We start from the raw sequence: 12,885 nt of genomic DNA on the forward strand, positions 1-12,885 counted from the left end.
AACTTAATTAAAAAGATACGTAAGAAGTCGATTATGGCCTTGCACATGTCTAGCACATTTTTAATCAATTATCGTCATGGAATTAACGACACATAGAATGGACAAAGTACATTTGGAAAACTTGATACTTATATGGTCACAAAACGACCTTTATTTAAAATGGACAAAGAAAGAAATATAAATAAGACAGACAATTTTATCACAATGCAACAAGCATTTCATCACCTTTTTAATGTAGAAGAAGGGACGGGATGCTTTGTTCGTACGTAAAGAAATTAGTTGGATCAACTATAGTCTTTACATAAATTAATCTGTAGAAATTGTTCTTAAAATACTTAGTACCCCAATTGCTTGCTGGTTTAATATAGTTATAAGCACCGTTGATCTCATTTTCATTAGGATTAGTTCCAATATCAAGGTCTCTAAAGTTGAGAAATGCACCCCTCGGATTTTTTGACACATAAGGAGTCATGTAATTGTAAGCTCTCCTTATCCAGTTCAGATGCTTGTTGACTGCTGCAGCATTTTGACCTTCTTTCCATAACACCATGTACCGAAGGTTGTAGAGGTTTCCAACTCGGTGTGGGCATGGGATTTCAGATTCCGAAATCTCATCCAGTTTCCCCCCATAAGGAAAAAATTCGACAAAGGTTTCTCCAATATCTTCTTCATACAACTTAACCAACAAATTTTCTAGCGCTTGATCTTGAATAGGCTTTTTCAAATAGTCAGATTTAATTTTGAAAGCCCTCCATCCAAAATTCAGCGTTCTATTGAGTAGGACCTCCAAGGGTTCTCCATTTGTGAATAAATTGAAATAGAGAATGGATTGGACCCATGTCCCTTCGGCGCATTCTTTTGCAAGCAAACCCAGCTCTGGAAAGTCCTTTTCCATCAACGAAAGGAGCCTATCTTGGCTGCCGTGGTATGTGGCCGTGATGAAAGTTGATATTACAATTTTCTTATTCCCTTTTTCATCGGTAGTACTTGCCGTTAGGAATCTGATAATGATAGTTAGATCCTTATCGACCTTGGCAATACGGCGCTGATATCGATGAATAAACTTCTTTGTTGCATTGTTATCCCAGTCCCTTGTGGCTGTAAACACAGTCACTTTCGACGGTACGTCAACTAGGCGAACTTTCCATGCAAGAACGATTCCAAAGCTTCCTGCTCCACCACCACGTATGGCCCAAAACAAATCTTCCCCCATAGATTTTCGATTGAGAATTCTTCCTCGCACGTCGATAAGTTGCGCGTCAAGAATATTATCAGCTGAGAGCCCGTATTTTCGCGACGAATAGCCATAGCCACCTGCGCCTAGCATTCCACCGATACCAACAGTGTGTCCGACGACGCCAGGAAAGGCAAGATTTTGGCTCTTTTTAGCAATCCAATAATGAAGTTCACCAATCGTCGCTCCGGATTGAACCCATGCAGACTTTCTCTTCACATCAACGTTAATAGAACTTAGGTTTCTCAAGTCGAGTATGGCAAAAGTAACGTTGGACATGTAAGAGAGGCCCTCGTAATCGTGGCCACCACTTCGGATTCTGATTTGTATGCCGTGTTTCTTGGCGCAGTGAACAGTGGCTTGGACGTGGGAGGCATGAAGTGGCGTGACAATAAGCAAGGGATATCTGGCGGAAGAACGAAAGAAACGAGAATTTAGAGACGTTGAATTTAATATAGTTGAATATGACGGATTATGTTTAGTGTAGATAATGGATTCGGGAGTGGAGGTTGAGTTAGATTTAGATATAAGGGTGGTCAAGCACTCAAGAAAGCTTTCATGAGTGTGATTTGCTGAAGCTACCAATACAAATGAAAAAAGAAAGATGGTGATTTTGGGAAACGACAAAGAGAAGGAAAAGTACTTCATTTTTGGTACGAGAGTGGATGGGGATTAATAGACACCTCAATTTATAGCAAAGGAATGACTCTACGGGCTATTAAAAAAATGGAATAATTACATTATAAGATTTGACATTTTCTAGAACGACGACTATTTTGTCATTTTTATAATGAACTCAATAAACGTGAGGTTTAAATATAGATTCTTTTTTTTTTTTTTTTGAAAAAATATATATTCAATTGAACTTAGAAAGTCACCAAACGTATACAGGTAGGGATGGGGCATTAAATTCTAAAAAATAATTGCATCATACAAAATATACGTAGCGGAAGATTCCTACAATATCTAATTGCATAAGCAGAAATAGTATATTTTGATACTTGGATACGACGCTCATACAAGACCGTTTACGTTCCCGTCCACATAGATTTACTTGACGATTCTCAAGTTTCACTACATTAAGCGAGTGGACACCTTGTGCTCTACAAAAATAGTCGATTAATATATGAACAACGAGAACAAACTATTACAGAAAATAATATTATATTTTCTATGTACTTAGCTCACTACAAGAACCGCGGCTTTTAGCGACGAAGGTTTTAACAACAACTATGTCAACTTTTTGTAAGGACCTGTTGTCGCTGAAATTATACTCGCTAACTACCGATAGAGGTTCTGGAACCGACATTGGCATCCATTTTTAGCGACGACATGAGTCCTATATAACTTGCGCGGTGTTTAGCGATGACAGTGTTCTTTGTTAATAATTTTCCAAAAGCATTAAAAATTTGGCGAAAAAATTAAGCACGTTATTTTGGGTGTTGGCCAAAATTTGTACGTATTTTAGCGACGACTATGTCGTCAATAAAACATTTGGCAAAAAATAGAACCAAAATTTCTAGGGAAATAAATGCGGGTTTAGGAAATTGATACTTTTAGCGACGACTATTGTCGTCCCTACAAATTTGTCTATGCAAAATTATTAGGGTTTTACTAATTTATTAATTGTAATGAACCAAGGTGATTAGTTCGTTAATTAGTGACAAGATTTTAGGGTTTAGCGAGGACAAGTGGTCACGTAAAACAGCTGAGCCGCGATCTTCTTCTCCCTAATTTTTTGATTTCTCTCTCTCAACTTCTAATCTCTCTCTCTCTCAGCTTTTAATTTCTCTCTCTAACCCTGCGACGGCCCCTCCCTTCCGTCGCACACCACGTCACAACCACCACCCCGCCGCTCCCATTTCCTTTCTCTCTCTCTAGAATACTATCTTTCTCTCTCTCTAACCAAACCCCCAAATCTCTCTCCTCTTAGCTCTCTATCGATCTGCCACTGTTAACTGCTGGTTATCCCACCAATCTTCGGCCCCGCCTCTTCTTCCTTGCCACCCCGCCCCCAAAATCTCTCTATCTCTCTCTCTCTCTACCCAAACCGGCCCAATGCTTTCTACCCCCTCACTGCTGCTCGCCGTCGGCCCCCAGACCACCACAACTCCGCTGCCATCAAATCCACAGCCACAAATCACGCTGTTTGTGGCGGTTTTAGGTAAGGGTTTTAGTGGTTTTAATTTAATTTGGTATTTGGAATTAGTTTTCGTTTAGCTTTAAGTAAATTAGTTTTTGTAAAATTTTTGTTTGAATATATTTAGTTTAGGTTGATGATGGTGTTTGGTTGTTTTTGTTTGAGGTTTAATGGTCTTTGAAATTGTTAAATATGTTAGTTTAGGTGTGGGTTGTTTTATTTTATTTTATTTTAATTTTTTTTATTTGTTAGTTTGGTTGAAGTGGATATGTTAAGTTGTTCATTTGTGTGTTTGGTTGAATTTGTTATAATAAATTTCATTTTGCTAGTTTAGTAATTGTTAGTGAATATGTTAATGAGGATATATTAGTGAATCATAATTTTAAAATTAATGCCTATATAATCTCATTAGAAATATAGTCATAAAAAGTAAAAAGTACATAGTCATAAAAATTTATTAAATATATTAAAATTAATTAAAAATGTTTACAAAAATCATTAGAAAATGTCATAAAATGTAATTAAAAATATTAAAGTTAATTAAAAATTTTAATATATTTTTCTTTTTTTTTTCTCTGGCTGATTTCCTCTCTCAAGAAGACTACGTAATATTTTTTTTTCTTCTTTTGATCTGACAACTCATCTCTCTTTCGATATCTTTTGTATATATGCTATATATATATATATATGTCTCTCTCTATATATATATACTGTAGTCTATATAAAAACCAAATAAGAGTAGTTGTAGCATATAGTATATACGCAAATTCCTTATTTAGAAGTATGTGATTTTGGACTTGGAATACTTTTCAAAGTGGATTCACGTCCGTATCCATGCATTAAAGATGGAGTTGCATATTTAATCTAGCTAAATATCAATTAATTACATTATTTCATATTTTGAATAAAAATAAATTTTGATATTTTGTCACTTTTATAATAAACTCAATAAACATGACGTCTGAATATAGATTCAATATTTTTTTTTTTGGAAAAATAATTTTTTAATTAAACTTATAAAGTTGAAAAACGTATACAGGTAGGAATTGGTTATTAAATTCTACACCTGCATCATGTGCACACCTTATATGTCTAATATAACAAAGAATCATAATACATGAATCATTATAAAATATTCAAATGCCAAATTGCGACATAATCGGCCATATTATGGTGGACTGTAGGAAATATCAATTTCATCTTATAAAATGTATGTTGCGAAAGATTCCACAATAAAAACGGTTTCTTAATATATATAAAAAATAACTGCATAACCATAGAGGATACGTTTTGATATTTGTTTGGACACAACGCTCATATAAGATTAGTTGGTGTTCTCGTCCACACAGATCTTTTAGAGCTTGTTCGTTTGCACTCAAACTCAAAAAAAATTTGAATTCAAATTATAACTGTAAAGCCCCTCCCGAGCAAGCAGCTAAAAACAACGTCTGCTCAAGAGAAACGTTAACTGACATGAAATATTAATGCTTAATAGAGAAATAATATTTGTCACAAATAAAATCATCGAACATAATTCTTTATATTACAAATTTCATTTCTTAAGACCTCCTACGTGTTATGAGATCTTGAACTATTCTTGTTCAGTCAACTGGAACTTCTATTTTAGCACTTACCTGCATCACGAGAACTATATGAGCACAAGCTCAGTAAGTAAACCATAAATAATTTCTACTTTCAAATACATTTCTTTAACATGTAGGGCCCTATTGTATAATATTAATCTTGTGTTACTAAAACCTCTTTCATATGATCTCGTATTCCTCCAAAATTTGGCCTTTCATCGTATTTCAGTCACTTCATAATAGACACAAGATTGACATCATACTCAGAAATACTTTTCAAATCTCATGAAAACATATCAACAATAATATATAAATTAAAAATATACTACTGTTATGCAGTGGAAAGTCAACTTAAGATGATAAATAAAACTTTTCTCTATTTTTCCTTTCCTTTCACTTTCTCTTTTCTTTCATTTTCTATCTGTCTCAATCTTAAATCACCTCTCACACTCTATCTGTAACCTTAGTATACAAGGATGAAGAAGAAGAATATTATTGTTCAACAATACACGTAGCACTTATATAATAAAGGAGGAAAACCGCATGTCGGTGTAAGAGTGAGTAGAAAGTCTTCCACGTGTCACTTTCTATTTGACAATCTTCTTGTTGCCAGCAAAGGGCTTGACTAATCATAACTAATAGCTGATTAAGCATGCCTTGTAAACATGACTTGGCACCATATTATAACAATAACATATTGTATAGCCACCTCTCACTTAAGTTAATGACTAAGCAGGTAAACCTAATGCTACAAATCCACCTTACGCTTATTACCTTCAATTATCCACACTAAATTTTTCATCCGTAATACATTTCTAAAATCACAAAGTAAAACTATTTTTATCATTATTCTTAAATAAGCTAATTTTTCATCAAAGTTGGGTATTACAATTCAAATTGCGTACTAAAAACCCATCAAGAAATATAATTTCATATAAATTATATATTGTTAATTCATAATTTTTAATATTCATAAATGCTCTCACCTAAGCTACTGAGAATATTAACTGTCAATTAAATTTCTCTTACTAGTAACTCAAATGAAAAGATATTTATAGACATCAAATTATAATTAACTCCGGATTAAGATTGAAGTAAAACAAGTGCTTGTGAGATTTAATATGCCTGACAGCTATATAAAGGTCAACTAAATTTCATATTTGAATAAGTTTAATGTAGACAAATTAGATCAATAAATTAATATATAATCAAGATAAATCAGTCGACGAATTTACTATAGTTTGAATATAGATAAAGTGTCAAACTTTATTTATTGACTATGAACTTCATTTATTAATTATAAGATAACTTGTACGTTTTCCTTCTGTGATTGTCAGTAAAAAACATATAAATACATATAATATGATTAAAAGGACATTTGCGCATTAGTTCTTATGCACGCAAGAAATATTAAAATACCTCAATAATTGTTAATATCAGAAAATTAATACAAATTATGCTTTGAAGAGCATATAATCTCAACATGGACATATTGCCATGTGTACTCTTGATAGTAAATTAGAAATCAAAATTTCGACATTTATAAATATCGATTGAAATGTTGATATCGATTCACATATAGAGTAATTGGGGAAGAATATCAGAGAAATTTCAAAACAAAAATTCATTTCAGTGATATTGGAAATGGAAATCTTAAAAGTTTTTTTTTTTTTTTAAATTTACTTTATAATATTTGTTTTCTTGCACTATTTCTTTTGTCATCGAGCAATGAGAGCGTGGAATATTAAGAATCCAAACATCTGATGAGGATAATCTTTCTATGAGTTTACAATCGATGAATTTGGCTTCCAATTATTGCAGCTCTTCCAAGAGACTCCAACATTCATTATCTATACAATTATAATTTTAAAAACTATGATAGGTATGAAATTTTAAATTATTCTCATCCGAATATATCACCACCATCTAGGTAAATGATTGGGAGAATTCATAGTTTTTAATTTATAAATATACAGTGGGAAGGGATCAACCAACCTTCATGTGACGCATTTATAACTATGTTTGACATTATTCAAATAACATGTCATAGTACCAATATTGTTTGAATTAAGATCTGGTCCCAACTACATTTGAGCTTTATAGAACTTTTTAGTATTAAGAAATGTAATATGTATGAAGTTTTTTTTTTTTTTTTTTTTTTTTTTTTTTTTTTTTTTTTTTAATGTAAGACTTGTTTATTTATGTATCTTTTTAATGTTGATGTTATCAGAAAGTATTAAAAATATGTTCTAATGTAAATTTCCGTTATTTTTGTAAATTTTTTTGTTATTTCCACTGACATCGTATTTTCTCATATATTTCCGTAAAATTTGAGTACCAACCGATACCCATATTTTCATCACTGCTTTTTTTTTTTTCATTACCCCTACCAAATCGCAACATAATCGGCCATATTATACGGATGGAAATATGGCCATGGGGCCTTTTATCTTCGTTTATCTATTATTATTAATTTTTACTTTTTAATGCATAAGCTACCGAGTCACGCTAAAAACTCACATTTATAAATATACATATATTTACAACTTTATAATATTTAAATATATACTAATACAATGTTTTCTGTAATATTTATATATATTTCACAAGTCAATTGCTTTAGCTCACAACTGCTTAATGCGGACGAATTAATAAATGAATAAACAATACTTTGATCCCGTTCATTTTATAGATTCGAGTTTAGAATTTGAGTTTTGTTATAGTAAAAAGCTCTCAGAAACAGTTACATCTAACTTTTTTACTACAGTAACAAACTCTCATATAAAATCACATCTCAATTCAAATTAAAAACTCGAATCAGCGAACTAAACGGGTCCTCATTTATGCTTTTTTTTTTTTTTGTTTCTTTCCCTTACACTTGCGTAACCCACTGGCCTCAATTTTTCTCAACTCTCCTACGGAGCTATTTCACCTCTCGATCGCCAACCTTAGCCGGTTTTGGCAGCATCGTCAGAATAAACGGATTTTCACATTTATTTGGATTCCGGTTAATGAGTCAATTATTGTCGTACTTAATAAAAATCATCGTGTCCAATTTTTTGAGAGAGATGTGAGGGGCGTTCGAATTGGTGACGATAATATTCAGCAGGTATTATTTTCAACTTGACAGAAATCTTGTAGGAAATAAAGTATAAAAATAAAAAGGCAATATAAAACTGTTGGAATATCTATATAGACTAGCACAAATCGTTGTTAATTCACTTAAATATGTCACAAATTAGAGCATGACTTTATAGACAATTATATATTATAATATGATTTATGCATGGTATTATAACAAGGGCTATAATGAGATGGATAATTTTAGGGAGAAAGAAAGAAATATATCAGGGTTTGAGATGAATTAAAATTAATAGGCCAATAATTTACATAAGTTAATAAATAGGCTAAATTACTGTTTTCGTCAATAACTTGTCTAGTTATTAACCATAACTTGACAAGTTATTGTCCATAAATCACGGTTTTTGTCCATAACTTGTCTGACTATGAACCATAACTTGACAAGTTTGTTCATAACTTATCTGGTTATGAACCATAACTTGACAAGTTATGGCCTATTAATTTCTATAACTAAAAGTTGACATATATACTTCCTTAAGCTTTTCCTATTGGTCTATTTTCTACTATTTTTGATAATTTTATCACTAATGTGCTTAAGGCCTTTAGACTCACTTTCTTTAAATATTTAGTCTGCCAATTGAGCTAAATTTCCTCTCTCTATCTCAACCTTCACGTAAGGCCCAAAATGGACCCATTATGATTAAGGTGCAGACAACAGAAATAAAACAAAAAGGGAGATTTTGGTTTTAACCCCCGTGTGGTGTGTGTATGTGGTTAGTGTTGTCTGCGTGAGTGTGGATAGAGGACGAGTAGAGAAGAGTTCAAAAACCCTCCAAACTTCCTTCGGTTTTCTCAGGTTGCCGATTAGATTTCAGCCAAAATGACTGACGTCGTTCCGTTGCCAGCAGCAGCAGGAGCACGAGGTAAATCGATAAAACCATCAATTTTTCTATAAACTTCAAGATCCAATAATATGTTTTGTATTCAATGGTACAATTAGTTTTTAATCTCTTAAGAACCTATTATTTCTAGCAGAAACCTTATTCCCAAGATGTTCATGTTGGGCGTTCGAATTAATATGCTCTCACGGAAATGATTGCAATGGACATCTAGGTGAGACCGGAAAATCACCCTTTATGTAAGGGACCAGAGAATCATGCTGAGGAAAAAAGAATGAAAAGACTGTAACATTATAAACTTAAGATTTATTGGGTACGTTTGGAATTCGTTCTAAAATAATTTTATTTTTTTATGAAAATGGAAATAAAAATATTTTCAATCTCAAACATAAATCATTTTTGAAAATAAGTTCGGTAGTTTTATCGATAGATTATTTTCAGTATAAAAAATCAATTAATGTCTCTCTCTGTGCTCGAGAGAGGAGAAACTAGAAACAAAAAATGAAAAACGACTAAAAGTCGTTTTTCATTTCTCTCCCATTTTACACTAAACCAAAAAATTATTTTCATTTCTGTTTTTTGTCTTTAATTGTGCGAAACACCGTTTCTCTCCCATTTTCATTTTTTATTTCTCAAAAAACGTAAAAAACAAAAATAAAACCAACTCCAAACACAGTCACTGTCTTATTATAATGTGATATGATAGTTTCATTTGAGTAATATTACAGGTGACGATGTAAGGGACCGGTTATGCACGAGAAAATTCAGGTCAAATTATGAGGTTTCATGATTATATGTTGATTAATTGATATGTGTTGATCAATAATGCATGTAGATGATATGATATGAGTTTATATGATTGTTAATTAGGTTAGTCGTAAGATAGTGAGGTGATCTGATATTACCTTCTATTCCATTTTTGATCCTTTAAACCTTCAAATGGGAAAAGATCTATTTCATACAAAGTTGCAGATTCGTTATCTTTTCAACATCACTTGAATCTTTCAATTCCATTACGGAGTAAAAAGTTATGGTTAAAATACTGACTACAGTCCGGATGCACTATTTTAGGTGTTGTAGGTCTAAAACCAGAGGGACGGGTGCCGCGGCCCCCATCAGTGAGTGCCACAGCACTCGTGACGCGTCCGCAAAACACGAAGTAAAGTTTTAAAGGCAAATAAGATTTTTAGTTACGGGTTTTTAATCGTTTAATGTATATTAATTTCGGGTCAACTGAATGAGAAATTATTAATTAGATCATATTTAATATTTTATATTATGAAAGTAACATCAAGATATATCGAAGTATCATTTTAAAATTATCAAAAGTAAAAAATATTAAACACAGATTTTATTATAACACAAGATACCAAATGAAGTTTTCCTTTATTCTTTTGTTTTTTCTTTTTTATCCAAAAGGACATGTCGGTTATCGTATTTATGGCACCTTACATGTCGTTTCTTAGTGCTTTGACTACATTGAAAATATATGGTCGAATTAATATTGAAGCTAAATTGGATGTTATGAAAAACCACTTATTTGTTCCTGTTTTAATATTACATTGAGTAGTGTCGGAAATCTATAACTTTTATCTTAATTTCTTATACTGATTTTTTTTTTTTAAGGGAAACTGAATATTCATTAAAACTCGTGCGAACGAAATATTCTGTTATGAACAAATTACTCAAGTCTCAATCAGCAAAATTACTTAAATGCTTCAAAGAAAACATTAGTAACAATTCAACAAATGCTATTAAAATTGCTTTGAGTCATTAACTGTTGCCAAATGTCAAATTAAACGGATTCAAAATAAAATATGAATAGTTGAAAAATTTAATAGACAAAAAGATTTAATATTGTTCGGCTTTTGGCTTACGTCCACGAACAGAAACGGTGAAGAAATTCCACTATAACAAAAGGAGATTACAAAAATTTGTTAAATATCTCTCACCATCCAAATTCCGAATACACTTAAAATCTCTCAACCCAAAAGTAAGAATACCAAATATCAAAGAATTAAATTCTCTGACCAAATCTCACTCAAAAGAAACAAAATAGAGAAAACTATGTATTAATAGAGATAACCTAACTGTGCGGCTACTATATCTCCTTCACGCTAATTAGCATATAAAGTCATAACTCTATCATCAAACATCTTAATTTTGACTGTTCCAACACCAATAACTCTACAGGACATATGATTCCCCATGAAGACAAAACCATCTTCAATAGACTGGTAGTCAATAAACTAATCTCTATTAGGGCACATATGTTGAGAACATCCAGAATCAAGAATCCAAGAATTGTCTACGCAATCACCAGACACAGATAGGACATAATCATCATCTTCAAAATAGTCAACAATATTAGCTGATGCTTCTTCACCAGTTTCCTTATTTCCCTTGAGGTTTGGGCAATCAACTTTCCAATGCCCTGGTTGGCGACAATAGTTGCAGTTGTCTTTTCTATTTTTAGACTTTTCTCTATATTTGTTTTTGTCTTTTTCAATTCCTCTACCTCTAACAACTAATGCAACTGATTGATTTTAATCCCAATTTTCAGACACTTTTTTCTTCAGTTCTTTGGAATTCAAAGACGCCTTAACATCTTCCAAAGAAATAGTGTCTCTACCATATAACATAGTATCAACAAAGTGCTCATACGAACCTGGTAAAAAACATAATAAAATTAATGCATGATCCTCATCATCAATTTTCACATCAATGTTTTTCAAATCCATAATAATTCTATTAAATTCATCAAGATGACTTTGAGTAGATGTACCTACTGACATGCGAAGAGTGTACAATCACTGTTGCAAATAAAGCCGTTGGCGAGAGACTTAGTCATATATAAACTTTCAAGCTTAAGCCACAACTCACTAGTGGTAGTCTCGTCAATAACTTAACGCAACACCTCGTTTGCCAACTACAGGTGAATAGCATTGTGTGCCCTTTCTAAGAGGCCTTCTTTTGCATCATCTGACAACGTTGCCGGTAAAGTCTCCTTGCCGTTTAGCACCTTAAGCAACCCTTGCTGAACTAATAGGGCTCGCATCTTGACACGCCAAAGACTGAAATCATTCTTCCTGTCGAATTTTGAAATCTCATACTTTATCGTCATTGTGGAGGTCATAAATTCTAAAATAATTTGACATATAAACCAAAGCTTTTATATTAGTTGTTGTGCCAAACGTCAAATTAAACGATTTCAAAACAAAATATGAATAACAGAAAAATCCAAGAGACTAAAGGATTTAATGTGGTTCCGCTTTTGGCCTACGTTCACGAACGAAAGCGGCGAAGAAATTCCACTATAACCAAAGAAGATTACAAAAACTTGTCAAATATCTCTCACCATTTAAATCTCGAATACACCCAAAATCTCTCAACCCAAAAATAAGAATACCAAATATCAAGGAATTAAATTCTCTGATAAAATCTCACTCAAAAGAAACAAAAGAGAGAAAACTGTGTATTAATAGGGACAATCAAACTGTGCTGCTATTGTACCTCCTTCACGCTAATTAGCATATATATATATGCTCTTCAAAAGAAGTCGTTCTGCAAGCCAAAACAACTCATGGGCCGTGGCCTAATACCCAAAACAAGCTAACGGGCTTAATTAAAGCCATACTCAACATTAACTTATGAATTTGTGTCTTTGGGCGCTAAGCCCTTTCCTTCTTACCACAAACGGTAAAACACAAAACCTTTAAAATTCACCATACAAAAAGCCTCAACTCCATTAATCCTCACTGATATTTAGAAATATTAATTTTCATGCAACTGGTGGTCACTCACAAAGTCAGAAACCAATGATTGCTCAATAGTGAGAAAGGCTTAATTTAGGATAGATTATTAAACAAATATTGATCAAAAATAGTAAAATCAACAACTCAGAACCAATCATTCTTACCACAAATCAGCTACTGAGATTCGAAGGAC

The 12,885-nt window shown here is 32.5% G+C and overlaps 1 protein-coding gene across 1 annotated transcript; it reads right to left on the minus strand.

Moving 5' to 3' along the window:
• Positions 1–229: 229 nt before the first annotated feature.
• Positions 230–12,061, minus strand: LOC112090521 (cannabidiolic acid synthase-like). The gene is made up of 2 exons (XM_024162011.1): positions 11,871–12,061; positions 230–1,640 (listed from the first exon to the last, which is right to left on the minus strand). The coding sequence occupies exons 1-2, from the start codon at positions 12,059–12,061 to the stop codon at positions 230–232; spliced, it is 1,602 nt and encodes a 533-aa protein (XP_024017779.1).
• Positions 12,062–12,885: the final 824 nt, after the last annotated feature.

The sequence above is a fragment of the Morus notabilis genome, unplaced genomic scaffold (assembly GCF_000414095.1).
Source record: "Morus notabilis unplaced genomic scaffold, ASM41409v2 Scaffold522, whole genome shotgun sequence".
Lineage (NCBI taxonomy): Eukaryota > Viridiplantae > Streptophyta > Magnoliopsida > Rosales > Moraceae > Morus > Morus notabilis.

What these genes read in the sequence shown, in the direction of transcription:
- LOC112090521 (XM_024162011.1), bottom strand. Translation starts at nt 12,061, where the DNA reads ATGACGATAAAGTATGAGATTTCAAAATTCGACAGGAAGAATGATTTC. An exon ending in GCACACAATGCTATTCACCT is followed by an intron (nt 1,641 to 11,870) that starts GTAGTTGGCAAA and finishes TTCTTCCGCCAG; the next exon opens with ATATCCCTTGCTTATTGTCA.